General features: G+C 37.1%; 1 protein-coding gene across 7 annotated transcripts in view; it reads left to right on the plus strand.

Annotated features, from left to right (window-relative positions):
- Window positions 1-19,341, plus strand: part of FAM13C (family with sequence similarity 13 member C) — a 145,809-nt gene that overhangs the window by 41,383 nt on the left and 85,085 nt on the right. For all 7 annotated transcript variants that reach the window (XM_055308965.1, XM_055308958.1, XM_055308959.1 and 4 more), the window contains one exon: window positions 12,318-12,436. In XM_055308965.1, coding sequence (XP_055164940.1) covers window positions 12,318-12,436 — 119 coding nt within the window. The remainder of the gene's footprint in view (window positions 1-12,317; window positions 12,437-19,341) is intronic.

Raw genomic sequence — 19,341 nt, forward strand, 5'->3', positions numbered from 1 at the left:
AGAAACAGGTTCCCTGTGGGGAGCCCAGTGTGGGACTTGATCCCAGGATCCCTGGATCATGACCCGAGCCAAAGGCAGACGCTCAACCACCGAGCAACCCTGGCATCCTGGGCCCTGTTTTTTTTTAAATTTTTATTTATTTATGATAGTCAGACACAGAGAGGGAGAGAGAGGCAGAGACACGGGCAGAGGGAGAAGCAGGCTCCATGCACCGGGAGCCTGATGTGGGACTCGATCCCGGGTCTCCAGGATCGCGCCCTGGGCCAAAGGCAGGCGCCAAACCGCTGCGCCACCCAGGGATCCCCTGGGCCCTGTTTTTTTTTTTTAATTTTTTTAATTTTTATTTATTTATGATAGAGAGAGAGAGAGAGAGAGAGAGAGAGAGAGAGAGAGAGGGCAGGCATAGGCAGAGGGAGAAGCTGACTCCATGCACCGGGAACCCGACGTGGGACTCGATCCTGGGTCTCCAGGATCACGCCCTGGGCCAAAGGCAGGCGCTAAACCGCTGCGCCACCCAGCCTGGGCCCTGTTTTTAATTGCTGTACCCAAACATGGGGAATCACATGCCCCCTACCCACTTTTGAATAGAATAGTGTGAGTTACCAAGGAATTTCAATAAACAATATCCAGGTATGCACAGTAAAGTTAGAGAGCTCAAAATGCAAAGAAAACAAAGCTCAGATTGAAGAGACATTTACCCTCAAGTTCCAGAGTCATTAAGAAAGCAATGAGCTGGGCAGCCCGGGTGGCTGAGCGGTTTAGTGCCACCTTTGGACCAGGGTGTGATCCTGGAGACCCGGGATCAAGTCCCATTGGGCTCCCTGCATGGGGCCTGCTTCTCCCTCTGCCTGTGTCTCTGCCTCTCTCTCTGTGTGTGTCTCTCATGGATAAATAAATAAAATCTTAAAAAAAAAAGAAAGCAGTGAGTTCAGTAGACTTTGGGTATCAGCACTTGTTTGCTCACTGTCCTTGGAGTCATTGGGGTGTTCTTTGGATTTACCTTCTGAACCTGTGATATGTCAAAAGTTCATAAATAGCAGAAGCAAAAACAATTTGTCACTGAAGTTGTAATCAGTAAAAGTTTATTCTGCAACAAAAAGATGGTTCACAAACTAGGAGCAGTTAATCCAAAGCATGGGATGAGGTTCAGGGGTATATTATTATAGAGCAGCTCATATAGTGGGAAAACAGTGACTGTGTAGTGTTCACAGTGATTGGTTATAATATCAGCATTTTCTTAAATTATAGGGAATTGGTTTTGTCTGCTCAGAAAGTTTTCAAGGCTGGCCTCAATTTGTTTTTTATTTTAACAGAAAGTTCCAAGTCAAACAAACAGAATGAGATAAGTATTTTAATTGCCATGCAGAAGTCACCAGAAGTCTTCAAGATTCCAAAATAGTTTCACTGGAAGATTCATTGCAAAAGGCTGATGGAAAAAGTAAAGACCCAAGTGATACCTAAAAACAAAAGACTGGCATGTCTCTTTCTATTCCCCTCTATCTTCCTTTTCCTCAGTACTGTATTTTACTAATCCCCTATCTGAGTTGACTTTCCACTCTGACCATAAACAAAAGTCCACCAAGTTGTGGCCTTACCACTGCAACTGCTCTAATGCCAGAAATCTAAAAACTGTTTTATCCTCCTAGAGGCCCATCATCAACATATTGGCCCAGAAATAAGTGTCTTATTTGTAATCAGTGGGGACATTGGAAAAAATATTTTCTCAAAGTTTTTTTTTTTTTTGTCAAATTCTTACACGCAACTCAAATAACCCCATATATACCCTTGAAGGAGGGCCCCAAAATGGGCTCCTCTTAGAGTTGCCAGTATTTCAAGGAATTCCCCAGTAAACTCTTACCAGTTGCTCTATTAAACAGCCAAGAGGAAACTAAATTAAATTAATGGAAAATCTTGCTGAATTCTGACAGATACCAGAACTACACACTCTAAACCCCACTTTCTTTGGAATCTGCAGATGGGATCTTGGGAAAACTGACAGAAGCTGGTGAAGGGTAAGAATTCTTTCTGGAGTCAGTGCTCCTAGATCTTTTTAGTGCCTGGTTGAGAGAAGAAAGTGAGATTTCATGTTATCTCTTCTCTTCTAAATACAAACTTTTATGAATTTGGTTTGAGGGCCCCATTGCTTGTAGATCCTTTCTCTTCCAGGGACAGCTATTGCCTTCTTGAACAATCAGGGCATGTAAAACATGGCCAGACAGAAATGTGGGTTGCAAATCCATTTGCAGCTGGGGTCCTACTGACTATTGCCCACTCTCTGGAGAATCGTCTGTCTTTCTTAACCTTTGGCAGTTACAGTTTTTAGAAATGGCTCTGGATATTGGGAAACTAGTATCTTTGAGTTGTTTAATACTGCCAGGAATGAAAAAAAATACTGCCAGGAATGTTTACTGTTTGCCCTGGGTGAAACTTGACAAGATATTTACAAGGATTTGTAAGTAGCTTTATGGCCAAATTGTAAGCTGATATTCAGAGCTTACAGGAACTTTTTAAAAAGGCCTTCTCTTTTAAGCTAACTGTCCCAGAAGGAAAGAAAAACAAAGATAAACTATATCCGAAGACAAAGCTCTAGATCTAGAACATAGGAATCTTTTGATTCCCATCTTAGTTGAAGATCTTCTCTCTGATCTAAAGAAGCAAATAGTTAATGTAGTTGGTTGGGTGGGTCAACCTTCTTGATGTCATTCAGATTGCCACCTAATTCTTCAAGGAATTAAAACCAAGTGTACTTGTCTTATAATTGAGTCTTTATAGAACATAAGTAAAGCTCTGGAAGCAATTCACCTACTTTTCCTTTTTTAAAACCAATCCTTAAACTTCCCCTAATCATCTCAAAAGGTTGTAGGTATTATAAAATTCTGTATTTAGGAAACAAAAGTCTTTGGAGAAACTTGGATTCTTTTTCTTTGCCTTTGAGATATAAATGTTCTACTTGGTTCTCTCTAGGAACTCTTATTTATAGAAGCCATCTCTGAAATGCAAACTTTAGGGAGCTAATTTCTATTAGAAGGGAAAAAGAGGAAAGGCTATCTGGAACCTAGGGATATGAAAAATCTTAAAAGTCTTTCCCACAAATATTATAAAAATATGTAAGCCATCTGAGCAGGTAACCTAACTTATTCCATCTGCCACAAACCATTTGGATCTTCTTTTAGAGGGTACTGAGTTTTGTATTATTTTACCTGTCTTGTGGATAAAATGTGAAATTAAAAGCTATAAGATCTCTCTTTACATCTGTCTGTATGTTTATATATGTCTTTATTTTATAAATGAGTGATTTTTTCTATCTCTGGATGGTATTGCCAAAATTAATTTGTACAGAATTTTATTTCTATATAAACATGTATAAAATATGCTCACAGAAATATGGAAAATAACTCAAATATTTCTCAAGTTTGTTTTAATCTAAGATAAACTTGGTAACTAAACATTAATTTAAGTGCATTGACTTAATCAAAACTGGCATGTCTTTAGAGCTATAAATATTAGATGTAAGCAGATCTATAACTTTTATTTTACTTAGGTTTACTAAAAGTTAAAGAAGCTCATGTTACCTCTGTTACAGAGATAGAGAACAAACTGAGGGTTGATGGAGGGAGGTGGGTAGGAGGTGGGATAGATGAGTGATGAGTATTAAGGAGGGCATTATTTGTGATGACCACTGGGTGTTGTATGTAAGTGATGAATCACTGTATTCTACTCCAGAAATTAATATTGCACTGTAAGTTAATTAACAAAATTTAAATTAAAAAAATAAAAGGACAATCTCATGAATAAACAGCAAATCATCTTTTCATAAGTAAACTAAACATAATTGTTAAGAACAAGTAAATTAAATAGAGATAAATAAGATGAAAGTTTATAAATGAACTTTTCAATGATAATTATACTTTTTTGTATATCTACTTAAATGTAGTTTTCAAAATCTTTTTGGTAACTTGAAACCTTAATATTATACTGAGATAAGTTAAATTATGGATACAGATTGAATATCTAGATCATTTCCAAGGAATATAAAATACTGAAACATTAACTACTGAACATAGGTTATCTACTTTTGACTTCCTTTTACAGAAGAACTAATGATATTTGGTCTATTAGTAAACATGTTTTGTCTACATTAAAAAGTTTACTGAGGAAGAAGATATTTCTAGACATTATAAAATATATTTATAATTTTGCCAATCCACTCTTACTTAATTCTTAGTTTTCACTAGGAATTTAAGATTCTAATGATAATAATTATAATCAATATATGTACTTAAAACTACTTCAGAATAATAAGAGTGAAAGTAAAACAACCGTTACTGAAAAGTAGGTAAAGGAACTAAAATAACTATTTCAGAAAGAGAAAGAAGGAAAAAAAAATCTGAATAGATATAAGGAGTTGTAGCACTTTTGTGGAAGGGGAATCTCAGGAAAATAATTTTTAGGTATGGTCAAGCTGGCAAAGGTTGATTAGTATGGATTTAAGATTGGGTTTTTTTTCCTAAAAAATTATTATTAAAAGGTCACTGATGCAAAATTAAAATTTGTTAAAAAGAAAGTATTCTTGTGCTCTTGATAAGTGATTGTGAGAGGCTTTTCATTTGTTCACTTTACCTTTTGGGCAATCTACATGGAAAGCAAAGATTTTTTTTGCCTTAGTGAAATAATTTCCTGTGTTTCATGTTGTTTTTATTTCAGGTCTTTGATTATTTAATATTACCCAGTCTTTTAATACTAAAAAGAGCTAAGTGTCATTCACAACTATGTAACCTTTTGTATTTGCCTTTCAGATCTCCTATTGCCAATTTCATTAAATAGATAATTAAGTATTTGATAATGACCTGTGGTCCTACTTAGTCAAATATTCAAACTTTTTGACATTTTGACAAATTCCACAATTCAAACTCTAAATGGAGTCTTCTTGACCTCAAAATAACTTTGATATATCCCAGAGAATCCTTGTAAAACTCAAAATATTTATTTCTCACCCTGTAAAAGAGAAACGTTAAACAAATTAGGTTTATTTGATATGTTAAATTGTGTGGGAAACATTGTCAAATAAGTAATGATAAAGCTTCTTAGGTTATATGTGTATGGATATATGTTCCTAACATAGGTATTCCAGAAATTGTTTATAAAGTTTCTCAAAATTTATCACGACTTTAGTGTCCAAATATTATTCTAAATTATTGTATGTCAAAGAAATAACCACATTTCACCATCAAAGGAACTCTCATTAGGTCTTTAACCATGTGCATTTTTAAGTATTTTGTTATTTTAAGAGAATCATTTTTTATTCTGATGATTTTACAAAGTAAAATTAATGGAAAGGACTCTACCATGTGCTCTCATCCACCAACACCATTGGCACATTGCAAGATGTTTTCACTTGGGTGCTTATTTCACAACTGAAGAAGGCTCCACCTGACATCTGGTCCTGTGCAAATACTAGAGACATCGAAATCAAATTGACTAGGAAGAGAATTAACTGCCATTGAAGTAGAGTGCTTCCACCCAAAACATTAAGAGTGTTTCTTTGCATTTCTCCTTCCCTTTTCAACAATCCTTTTCCTAATTCTTATCATTCTTTTGTCAATCTACTGCTTTGCCCTGGCCTGGAAAGACATTGTTAATATATCTCAGACCATTACAAAAGTGGGTTATTCAACCTCCAGTCAATTGTTGGGCTTACTGTGATGCCCAACATATTTTCCATAATTCTTACCATCACAAACTTCTCCCTGATTTACAATGCCTTAGTTTCTCTGGAACACACTTGTGGATAAACACTTCTGGAGAAGTGGAGACAAAATAGATAAACAAGCCATTTGGCTTGAGAATGTGACTCCTTCAATGGGGTCTTTCTTTGATCTATTTAACTTAAGTTGGTTTGGGCTATGGGAATTGTAGCATGGGAAAGTCTGGAGTGTCCTCCAGACATTGAGTATTATTCAGTTTATAACCATTCTAATAGTCTCCTTGATACACTGTATTCTCTTCAAAAGCTTTAAATGCATGCATGCAGCTACTGGTAATGAGACAAATGGTCTTCCTGTGCCTACAATGACCAAAAATAGGATGAAGAAACTACCAACTAAGGGACCAAGACCTTGATATCCTCACCTATGAATCGCAGTTAGAGATTCATCCTGATTCCGACATCAACAAGGAGTGGTAGCTCAGAGTGACACTAAAACTTTAAATTTTGATCAATACTTGCAGTACAACTGAGAATTTATCATAAAGGGAGAAGTTGATCAATTGGGACCCACAAAATGGAGGCCATCTCAGTGGTCTAGCCCATGTCACAAATCTAAACAAAGTCAGCCTGCACTTACTGAAAACATCTGTCAAGAAAACCTAACATCATCAGCCACAATCTTTCAAGTTAGCTGTAGCTAGCTTATCTAGCCTTAGAAGGAAATCTCTGTCCTCCTAGCCATTCATGCCCTGTTTCCATGTTGCCTCTTCTTATGCTCTGTAATACTCCTTCTTGTCCAAAATCCCTCAGAAAGAGTGCTCCACTGTTTGATAGGCTCTCTACTCTCTGTATACATGAACTGTTTTCTCTTGAGTAACAAGCCTCAAATTAGTTGCTAAATTGTTTCTGTCTTGTCATTTGATAATAGTAGATTTGAGGTGTTGGAACAACATGGAAAAAATTCTGATTTGGGGTTTAGGAGATTGGGGTTAGGATGTGAGTTCTCTAGCTCAAGTGATTCAATGTGGTCCTATTTTTTGCAATTTTGAATTAAATATTGATATAGAGTATTAAGTCTCTCAATGCAAACAATTTGAAATAATGCAGTTCTCCCCAAATTTACAAGATTTGCATAATTTCAAAGCACTTCAGGCTATTGAACAAAAATTGTGTTAATTTTACTGAAATATTTCAACTCTAGCTGGTTAACAAAAAAGACTCACTACCTTCTGTCATGAGAATAGAGATATCCCCTGGTTTTTGAAAGTTCATGTTATGCCATTTGCATTTTATGAAAGAGCTACATTAGATCTGTCTTCATTAACCAGAAGAAATCTGAAGAGGATTTTTATTTTTATGAAAAAAGATGAAAATTGAAAATAGTGTTCAGTGTTTATTTTGCAGTGAGCTGTTATACAGGTAGCATGCCGCCTGAGCAGCGACAATAATGCCACCAACTTTCCTAGGAACTATACTCAGCAGCATTCTAGCATCAAACTGCCATAACATTAAATTGTGTCTGTGAACATCTCTTCTTTATCACAATTTATTTTGGGTGTCCATTAGCAAGATGTGTCCTAAGGTATCAGAAAAGCAAGAGGTTAATTTTTGGGGTCTGGGAATGCTCAATTTTTTTTCCATATAAATTAATGGTAATTGCTGCTTTGCTTTATGCCATCTTGGCAGCTGAAAGATTTCATAGGGACACTCTACTTTTGATAGTGGGGGAATGTATAGTCTTAAAATACATAAACCTCAATCAGATTTTTCAGGGTCTTCAGAAAGGTATCTCCACATAAAAGACAATGTTTCTGGCTTAGGTAAATCATCTGTCTCGTCTTCACTGGATTATTCTCACTAGGAAAAAGTGGGAGAGTAAGATCTACCTCCTAGTTTTAAATGGAGAAATACAGGTTAAAAGTGCCTTAGTTTAGTGCCCGGTACAGGTCAGGCACTCCGTGAATGTTACTTGATTTGGACAGTGGACAAGGTAGCATAATTTGAATGTCTGTTTTCTACTAGAAATTCTTACAAATGTAGGCAGTAACTTGGATGATACCCCTGTATTTCAGATAAGGAAATAGGATCAGGGGAGATCCTACTTTGTGGATATATGTATATTTTGAACCTATACCTGCCTTCTTCCATGATTTATTTCTATGTTGAAATAGTGACCAAGGCAGCCAGAAATTATTTTAAAAAGGGATCTGAACAAAGTTTTCTAAGTACCATGTTTTAGAGTTCTAGAACACTTAAAATAATAATCATTTTTTTAATTTTTTTTTATTTATTTATGATAGTCACAGAGAGAGAGAGAGAGAGGCAGAGACACAGGCGGAGGGAGAAGCAGGCTCCATGCACCGGGAGCCTGATGTGGGACTCGATCCCGGGTCTCCAGGATCGCGCCCTGGGCCAAAGGCAGGCGCTAAACCACTGCGCCACCCAGGGATCCCAATAATCATTTTTAGAAGATACTATAATCAGCTCTTTTCCCCCAATTATGAAATGGATGTGATAACCCAATAGATCTTTTAATCAAGGACAACAGTCTTTAAAACCCACAATTATTCAAAAGGACTTTAAGTCATTTTCACAGGTATGTGTAGATTTAAGGTAAAAGGAACTCCCGGGTGACATGGATAGGGCAGATTTATAATCCCCATAGTTTGGAAAAGTATATATATATATATATATATATATATATATATATATATATATATATATTTCAGATGTATTAATCATGTAGTAATTAGAGCTCTTGGGAAGAATGTGCTTTAATAAATGTAAGGCATGATTATTAGCAATGGAATGATTAGTTATAAACCAACTTAATTTAAAATTTAAGCCAATAGTTGAAGAAAGTAAATTTTTAAATCAATTTTGGAGTAGAATGGATACAATAAAACCTCAAGTATGAGAAGATGAAAAAACTTAATGTTTTGCTTGACTACACATCTTGAAAGGAAGATTTAAAGGATGTGTAGGTTTTTGAGGCCCAAGGTTAGCAATTCTGATTTGTCAAGCTGGAGCAGATGAGCAAAAACTAGGACTAGGACAAAACATTTTTTTTCTTTTTTGTGGGTTATGGATCTGTACAAATTGGAGGACTTGGAAGGGTTTGAAGCTGTGGCCATTACACTGGATCAAAACTTGATTCTCTCAAGTTCTGTAAGAGTCAGCTGAATTCACTAAAATCCAAACAAGGACAGCATATTATATTTCACTATTCCTTCTCAGTAGCAGTTAATTTTTCCTTGACTCAGCTGCGGTTCTGAGACTATCAATCTAATAGTTTCTCTATTGTCATTATGTATACTATCCTGGCTTCTCTTCATAGATCAGAAAGTAACTGAAATAATGCTTGTTTTACAGACACCTTATAAAATATCTCAGAGGTAAAAAAAAAAATATCTCAGAGCTAAGTCAGTTTAATTGCTCCTACGTATAGCAGAGAACCAACAAATCCCTCCGCTGAGGCTGGAGGGACATACAGGAGCTGAGGTCAAAGGATAGAGAATAGCTCTGAGCAGGGAAAGATATAGGATCACTTGTTTTACAAGTGCCCCTCCAGGTTTTGCCTGGCCAAACCAGGAAGACAAGCCTAGAGGAGAGGGTCTTGACTTTTCCTTCCTTCAATTCCATTGGTCAGCTTGGACCTGCCCATTTGGCAAACACATTACCACAGAAGTGAGTAAGCAAGTTAGTGTTTGCCCTCTTAAAATTTTAGTTCTTTGTCAAACAAATTTAAAATTCTTTGGGGTTGAGGGTAGGACTGTCTTACTTTTTAAAAAAAATATTTTATTTATTTATTAATGAGAGAGAGACAGAGAGGTAGAGACATGGGCAGAGGGAGAAGCAGGCTCCCTGTGGGGAGCTGGACGTGGGACCCGATCCAAGGGATCGTAGCCTGAGCCAAAGGCAGACGCTCAACCACTGAGCCACCCAGGCATCCCGTCTTATTCACTTTAATATAAGCTCCTTAACTATCAACATTCTTGGTTTGTAGTAGGTGATTCCCTTTTAGGTAAAAATGTATCTCAGTCATTTTAAGGTATACATTCTGCTTTAATGTTCTAGAATTTCTGAGGAGGGATATCATAGCATATTCCAAATAAAGGTGTAATGAAGCTTAAATGAGCAAAGCTAATTAAATATGTTCTTGTCCAGAGAGGGTCACCTTCTGGGGGTGGGCAGAGAAAATATGTTCTCTCAATCATACATGAGTACGTCATCTATTCTAAAAACTTTCTTTGGCAGTCCTAGTTAACCTTGTCACTGGTCAGGTGGTGGAGCCCAACTGGAATGGGGATGTGAACTCACCAAGAGGGTGAATCCTTGTCTCTCATGAGTATCTCTGTTACAGAGGCCAATAAGCATGATTGAGTATCATTGTTCTTGTTATATACTTTTTCCTCTATGTCCTTAGGAATAAGTGATACCTGGCGGCATAATACCTTTGGAAGCTACTGTTATTAAATTAGAATGACATCCCTTTTCCTTCTTCCTCTCCCTTTAAGGAAAAGCATGAAATTATTTTTAAAAACCTGAGTAAAATTGGGGTTTATTCTCCTACTTTCTCTGAGGTTATTGAGTAACTTCTAGATCAGAAGTGGCCTTTTCTGGTGTGTCTTACTAACCAAACTTCTTTTGTGTCTCACATAGTACCATGTTCTAATGGGCATGCTCTGAATTTTTTTGATACCAACACACACATTTTTTTCACACTTTGACTTTTCTCATATCTGAGTGCACTTTAAAATTGATGGATGCACTTAAAGTGACATTAATTTTCTTTTCCTAAAAAGCTGTTATTTAATTAAACTGATGGTGGCTTTTATAATTGTTAGTGTCTTAGAATAAGAGAAAAGGTAGTGGTGTTTTAGTTATCTATAGTTGCATCACAACCCCAATACTTAAAATAACAATAATCACTTGTTACATCTGTGGTTTTTGTAGGTTAGGAATAATAAGGAGGTCTTGTTTCTGCTCCATGATGTCTGGAGCCTCAGCTAGAAGACACGTAGCCTACAAGTTAGAATCACTTGAAGGCTCGTTCCTGTGTGAGCTTTGCTGGGGCTATTGGTTCACGTGGGGCCATTCCATGAAGAGATAATGGAGTGGAAAGGACTAAACTGAAAAATATTTATTCCTCTTCTTACAAACCAAAGATTTTCCAAATTCATAGGAACTTTGGAACCCGTTCAGCATTTTCAGAGAGAGGCTGAATTTGTTTCTGATATGAGGGGGGTTTTGGAGGTCGGCACTTTGGAGCATGATCTTTTTGAAAGTGCAACATCTATCATTACAATTATGCCTGGTTTGCATCAGAGTCTGCTCTCTTCATTAGTATTCAGGATGATTTATACCAAACTCCCAACTGAGCAGTGAACCTGATGCAGGGCTCAATCGTGGGAGTCTGAGCTCATGACCTGAGCCAAAGGCAGATGCTTAACCGATTGAGCCACCCAGGCAACCCATAATTTTGTTTTAGAGACTTGTGAGGACTACTTTGCAAAATGCCCTACCACATTATCCTAGTGTTTTGTAAAAGTGACTTCTGAGACACTTGACATTGGCACCTGTACTGACTTTAACTCACACTCCAAATAGGAAAGCTTGGTCTATATTGCAGCCATAGTATACCAGTCAGACTCAAATGTATTGCAACACAGGAGTAATTTCACTGCATAACAATAGCTATCTGAATTTACTGAATTTCTCACTGATTTAATTTTAGTATTTCTTTTGTCAGGTAAAGAGGGGCTATTTTTGCAACTGAAAACTTGTCAATTAGATGTTTGATACAGCTCAAAAACTATAGTGGTTCAACTGTTGATTGTATATAAATCTTTCATTTTTAGTGTATGTCTCCTTGTAGTGAATCCAGATTCATTTTAGCTTGGATATGTTTATGATATTCTCTACAAAGTATAGCATTCTGGAGTTCTTCTAAAGTAATGCTTAGATTGCATCATGGGATGACCAATGTAGTAATTTGTTTGGATGTAGCATAGCTAATGGCAAGTGTGTGTGTGTGTGTGTGTGTGTGTGTGTGTGTGTATGTGTATGTGTGTTAGAGGGAGGGAGAAGGAAGATCAAGCATGCTTGGGGTTTGGAATTTATAAAAAAAGAAATGACATCTCAGAGTTAGTCACTGTTAAGATTTTAGTATCTCAATCTGTGTGTGTGTATTCATACATATGTTTATTTTTGCAAAAATGAGCCAACGCTATAAATATTCTAGAAATTATATCTTCAGATAGATCTATTTATTCAATACTCTTCTATAATATTTTTGATGTGAACATTTTCATGATGTGGTTGTATCATATCTCTTGAACATTAGATTTTTCATTATTTTTCTCTTTATTAGTTGCTATAATCTTATAGCTATAAGATTATAGCATATTATCTTATAGCAACTGACTAATAGAAAAAGGTTTCTTAAATTTCAAATCACTATTGGCCCCCTTCTTCAACTATGGTCGGCAGAGTGTGTTTTGTTTGTGCTCTCCTGCCCTGAGACCCACTCCCAGCTGAAGAAGGCTGTGGAACATGGTGGTGTAGTGGTTACTGACAGTTCCTCTACTTTTGTTGTTTCTTCTTGCAGGAGACAGAGCATGTGGTACCCAGCCAGCCAGAGTGTCGGGGGAGAACAGGAACCCCAGCTCACGAGAGTCCACAAAACCACTCCTTCAGGTGCCAAGAAACAGTGCGAGTTCCACAAAGGTGGGCCTTTTTTGTCAGAATTTGTGCTGTGCCTAGTGTTGCTTTCCCAGAAATGCTAATGCTGGTGTTTGCCACTCCCACACAAGAGGCAAGGCTTTCTGATTTTGACTGGCATTCCTTACAAGTCACAGCAGCTGCTTTGAGAGGCTGTAAGAGAGTATTATTGAGTTTGAGTTCAAGAGAAATGTAAATAACCTACTATCTCTGCCTTCATTTAGTAGATAATCAGCCTGTGGCTCAGAGAGGAGAGGATATAGTCTTGGAGAAAGAAATGCTGATTTCATTTTGTCCTCTTTTATTCTATGCTAGAGATGACTAGATTTTCCTCTGTGATGATAATTAGTGATGAGAGTGTAGATATCAAGCCAATTTTTCAATTTTTCACATATTATCTCATTTAGCCTTCTCCATTTCTTCATAAAGTGAGTACCTATAGCCCCATTTTATGGAGAAGAAGCCTGAGGCTGGGATTCAGTGAGGCACTGATGTTATACAAGTGAAAAATCTGAGCCAGCATTTGAACCTATAAATGTTTGATTACAGAGCAGCAGGTGTGGCTTCTGTGCTGATCCAAGTAGTGTCCTTGAGGTACTTGAAGCAGCCCAGAGCTGGCCTCTCTGGTCTGCTAGACCTGCTGGAGACAGCCCTGGGTCCAGGGCAAGGATGTAGGTGGAAAGCTGTCTGTAGCAAGTTTGGCATGGCATTCTGATGGGAGCCTGGCATTGCAGCTGTCTGTGGAAAGAGTTTTCTGGAAATAAACAGAAGAAAGAATTCAGCTGCTAGTTTTGTCAGCTGTCTTTGTAGGATCATGTGTACAGCGTAATCATAGCCCTCACTCAGTAGGAAGAGAGTGCTGTGCTTCTGAGCATGACCTTTAGATATTTTTTTTTTATGGCAGCACAGCCTAAATGAATCAACAACTATAGAGAAGTTGGCTGTGGTATGTAATTTTGCTTTAAAATATTCAACATGCTAAATTTAGAATCATAGATCCCCAAAAGGTTGGAGGGGCTCCAAAAACAAGGTGACCCAGTCTCCCATTGGATTCATAGGTGTTTGTATTTCCCACCTCACAAATTGCCACTTCTTTTCTGTTTATTCTTATGTGACCTCAGGTCAGGTAAGACTCAACCTTGTCATTTCTCTGCTGATCTGGGCATTCTCCTTCCTATTTGAAGCCTTATTATAATGAAGCTGTTTTAGACTGACTACAACCAATTTTGCATAGTGACCCTGTCTCCCTTCTACCAGACTGGTGACTGCCTTTTTTTTTTTTTTTCAAGAACGTGGCCAATTATATACCCATGCATATTTCAAAATAGTAACACAAAACAAAACAAAACTAAATTATTTATTGTTTGGAATGAGTGGCAGCCCTTTGGGGTAGATATCCACAGAGGCTAATAAAGAAAAATGATACTAGAAGTTTACCTCCTCAAAGATACGTGATGTTTGGTAACTTGAAACCACTTTACATCTCATCTATAGTAAGGAAGGTAAGTGGTTATATTACTGTTATCAGAGGGCAAGTCAGAAATATAACAGTATTCTGTGATGAGAATAATTTACATATGATTAGTCAGAGGCAAGAGTACTGAATTAGAATAGTTTTGATAAGGAAATATACTGGGCAGCAATTCTTGTATTTGGGAATGGTGAGTGATAATTGAATTTGGATTTCAGATCTATGGTACCTTTTCTCAGAAAAACAGAGATGCGGATATACACAAGTTTGTATCTTCTTAGGAGGTTCCTAGGCCTCCTCTGCATGTCAGTGAAAGGAACTAAATACAGACAGGCTCACTGGGCAGCTTTCCTCATTAAGTCAGGTTTGTCTCTCCACAACACATTTGCCACTTCTACATCTTAGCCAACCTCCATAGAACCCCAAATACCTTGTCCTTTTCTTTTTTTCCTTCTAGGTTCCAGGTTCTACTTTGATGAGATCTAGCTTTCTGAGCTAGCCCCCATTCCAGACTATTTTGTACTCCAGTGTTGGCAATCTGTAGTTAAGTGTCAGATCAGAAGTGGTGTTAGGCCACTTATGTCTGGTACTGTTAAGTTTAGTATTTAGATTAGGCTGAGTTATTTGTCACAGCCATGGTAGCGTTACCTAGGGACATTCTAATGAAACTTAAAAAAAAAAAAACATCTCAAAATATTATAGGGATTGTGAAACTTGATGAAGTGGTGAAATGAGATCTGAGGCTAAAAACAACTTTGAGTCAGGTAGTTCACATTCCTGATAACACTTCTCTTCCCTTTTAAGCCAGCATTTGGCCAGGTTCAGGCATATGGTACCTAATAAGATCTTGATAGAGACATGATACTGTAACAGGATGCTCTAGACCTGGGTTTGACTCAAAGTAATGGAAAGGGCCAAGCTAAATCTCAGCAGGTATAAAATGTCACCTTCTTGGGAGTGGGGGGAGAATTGCGCATAATAAACACTTTGAAAAAGGGAAGAAAGATCTTTCTGTCAATCAAGGGGTCATATGTCATTTCAATGAGACTCAAAAGAGTAGTTAGTCTTCAGAGAATGAATCCATCCTTGTAGAAGTGAGACTTTGGAGCTCAGTGTGTTATGAGGCAGGAATTGATCTTTGCATGTATGCCAAGGAAAAATAGTTTCATACCTTCAGCTTTCAGACCATGTTGTATATTAAGCCCTTTCTAGCATAAAAAGCCTATATCTGTGTCTGTGGATGAGCTTCAGGGAAGTTGATGAACGTTTTTCCCAAAGTTTGAGTGTATATATTATATTGGCTTTCTGTTGCTACTGTGACAAGGGACCACAAATATGTGATTTAAAACACCACACATTTATAATCTTATAGTTCTGTAGATACTCAACATGGGTCTCCTAGGGCTAAAATAAAGGTGTCAGTAGGATTTCATTCCTTCCTGGACTCTCTGTCTCTTTGCCTTTTCCAGTTTCCAGAGGCTACCTATATTGCTTGGCTTGTGCTCCATCCTCTATTGCAAAACTAGCAACATTACATCTCTGAGCATCTTCCATACATCTCCCTCTGACCATGACCAAGAGAGATTTTCTGACTTTAAGGATTCGTGGGATTGGATTGGGCCAAGGTCCTTAACTTGAAGGACCATATCTTTAGAATCCCTTTTGTCGTGTAGAGTAACATGCAGAGTAGGACAAAAAATGAGGACAGGCACCTTAGTGTGTGTGTGGGCAGATATTTTGCCTACTATATAAAAGCTTAGTTTTCCAGGGAAAATCTCTAAAGCATTCAGCACAATCTCTTGTGGTACTCATGACCCCAAAAAAGTTTAGAAACACTATCCTAGGATAACCTCTTTCTACTTCCTAGTTTGCTTGTTCTTCAACAGAGACAACCTCAGACTGATTTCACCCCTCGATCCTCTTTCATTGTATCCTTCCTCCTATTTTCCATGTCTCCTCTGTCCTTGTATTAATTCCTTGTACAGTGCCCCACAGCAGAGATCTTAAGTGTGATCTTGTGGTTTATCTAATGTAGAAATCTATATTTGCCTTGTAGAATGTTTTAAAATATTTTGATTCAATATTTAAAATTCATAAGATTTTATAGATTTGGGAGATTCTTTTTGAAAAACGAAAGATGGGATAACCCAGGATCTATATTCCTATTAACAACAATTAGCTGGAGCTGAGGAGCAGCTGTCTATTTTTCCACAACTTCCAACCAGATCCACCCGCTTATTTATGCCCCTTGCCTGGCTTCTACAGGCATTTGATTTATAATGCCTGCTTTAATCCTTTTCTTCCCAGCAACTGCTCATCCTGGGTACTCTAGCTGCCTGGAGCTAAGCCCTAATAAGGTAATGTCTGATACTGTCTCCTTTCCAAGATGATGTATTTACATTTTAACTTGGATTTTCATTGCATCTGAATGGAGGGACTATGTATTACCCTACTCTGGTATGCTCTTCAGTACCTGGAGCTTTTCAAAACATGTAATATTATAGAACTGCATTTGGTTAGAGCAAGATTGAAGCCTTGCTAATCATTTAATACAACCCTCTCATTTTCTAGTTTGACACCCAGTGAGACCATGATTTGCTTAAACCCTCACCCCCCCTTATAACAGAGCCAAGACAAATTCCATCAATCTGTTCAGAGCAGTCACTTGATGAATATGCATAAGTTTGATTTATTTTTTATACAGCTACAGCCAGTGCCAATCCTATGAACCCTCAGATATGACAAAGGAGGATTTATGAATATAACAGAATACTAATGAAGCTGGGGATTTCTTAGCTAGCTAAGTAAATTTACTTTTGAGAGTGATTAACTCACTTGTGTTTAAAATATTGTATTAAAATTTATGACAGCATTAAACTTTTTAATGTCATTAAAGACCTTGTCTGTATAAACAGGAGCTATTCTATAGCATTGTGTCACTACTAATTAAGTTGGTGGTTACATTTGTGAATTGGAGTTTATTAGCCTCTTCATCTGGAAGTCCCCAGTTAGATGGGGTTGAGGATTGGTGTATTAGCAAGAATAATGGTGTTTGGTGGCTTTGACTATTTTTGTGACATTCCAGAAGAAAGACAAAGTGTTGTTGCTTTATGGAAAGAGGAAGTTTTGTTGGCAGCAGCTTTTCCAGCAGCTTTTCCATGGGGAATAAATCCTTTCAGCTTTTGTTTTTGACAGACAATTTGTGTGTATTTTAATAGCTAATTGTTTCTTATTTAAGTGTTTTCTTGTGGAAGTAAGAAAAATCTTAATGATCTCTGCTAAAAAGAGAAAGAATGAGTAAAAGAAAGAGGACCCAGAGATTTTTAATAACATAGTAGACAAGATCTGCCTTCTTGGACTGTACCAGAGCAAGGACTCTGCATGTTGCCAACATGTTCTTATTAGGATTTCTTTTCCTCTCCTCTCCTCTCCTCTCCTCTCCTCTCCTCTCCTCTCCTCTCCTCTCCTCTCCTCTCCTCTCCTCTCCTCTCCTCTCCTCTCCCCTCCTCTCCCCTCCTCTTCTCTCATCTCCTCTCCCCTCTGTTTCCCTCCCCTCCCCTCCCTTTCCCTCCTCTCTCTTCTCTTTTCCTTCCCCACCCCCTTCTCCTTCCCCTCCCTCCCTCCTTCTCTCTTCTTTCTTTTTCTTTCTTTCTTTCTAGTAGCATAGGAGGAGGAGAACAATGAGGTATAAACAAAAAAAATTACTTTGTCTTGATAATGTTTTGAGACTCCCTGCTATATAGTTGGGTGACGAGTGGGCTCTGAAATGCTTACTTTGCCTAGGAAGGAAGCCATATAGTGAGGGCTCTTCTTCATCCCTTGATCCTGCCTCCATCTTCATGGGCACAGAAACAATCTGGTAGAATGGAAAAAACATTCAAATTAAGAAATGCAGTCTTATCTCATGTCTTTCAGGTGACCTTAGTCACTTCATACAAATCGCTCAGTCCCCTTTAACTTGAGTTTGGGTCAGATGATTTTTCCATCCTCTTCTGGCTCTAATACTAAACATGCTTGACATTCTAGATGTTTAAAGGATTAAATGTGGAAAGATTTTAGCTTAATAAAACAAGCTCTTGCACTCACAGATAAAAATAATTCCTCCTCCTGCTGTAGAGCACAAAAATATCGTACACCAAATCACCAACCCCTTGAACTGATAAAGAGCCCACACTTGATTATTCTGGGAATGAAACCCTCCATTATTATTATTATTATTATTATTATTATTATTATTATTGCCTTCCCTTGGTTAGTTTATAAATTGTTAGCACTTTCACTGGACAATGATTAGGCAAAAAGATAAGTGAGAAACTCGGAGATATTCTCTGATTAAATATAAAAAATGGAACATGGTTATATTGGAAAATATTAAAAAATCCAAGGAAATAAAAATTTCTTGTAATCTTACTACCTCAATATAACTATGGTCATCCATTTTAGTGTATGTTTTTGTATTTTTGTTATTGTTTTAAGTTTTTGTTTAATTCCAGTTAGTTAAATATAGTGTTCTATTAGTTTCTGGCATACAATATAGTAATTCAGTACTTTCATATATCACACTGTGCTCATCACTAGTGTACTCCTTATATTGTTGCTATTGCTTTAATGTGGCATAAAAAGTTGTTTAGGAAAGGGGCTTCCTGATACATTAAGATTGAATTCACTTCAAACAGTCTCCAGGGTATAAAGCTGGACCAGAATGCATTGTGCATTCTGACTATACAATCTTCATATGTAAGTTGAATAATAGAGTAATGGGGTAATTATCACCAACCTCAGCTTCATTTATGGCTAAGGTGAACAAATTTAATTTTTCATAACGAATATTCTAACATACAATTTTCTACAAGAAACGTATTTTACAAACTTTGGTATCATAGCTTTGTGTTACAAATAATATTTCTAGGAGATGGAACGAAAAAATTTGTCCTTAATACCTCAACATCTTAGAAAACTTCTTGGCCTATCTTGGACTAGATTTAGGAGACAAATTTCAATAGTGATTATAGGAGACAGAGTATGCATATAAACTTAAATCTAATTTAAAAATGACCAGCTGGTTAGGCATTGAGGGTTCCTGAGGTCATGGTAATGAGGTTTTTCTTTAACTTACTCTTTATCTTCCCAATGAGGCAATGGCTACTGCAGTGTTTCTGTCATAGTATTCATTTACAAGTTTATTCTTTTTCAAAACTAATGTTTAATACTAAACACGCACACACAAACACATCCACATCTACTCAAATCATATATAGTGACATACACAGCTCCCACTCATCCTTTCTGTGTATTTTTCTTTTTTAAAAAATTTTTCTTTATCTTTAACCAACTTATTTTATATATGTAATTTTTATATACATATACATTTTTTAATATATGTGAAATCTTAGACTTTTCTGTGTAACTTGTTTGTCCTACTTAATATTGTCTTTTTCCA

The sequence above is a fragment of the Nyctereutes procyonoides genome, unplaced genomic scaffold (assembly GCF_905146905.1).
Source record: "Nyctereutes procyonoides isolate TBG_1078 unplaced genomic scaffold, NYPRO_anot_genome, whole genome shotgun sequence".
Lineage (NCBI taxonomy): Eukaryota > Metazoa > Chordata > Mammalia > Carnivora > Canidae > Nyctereutes > Nyctereutes procyonoides.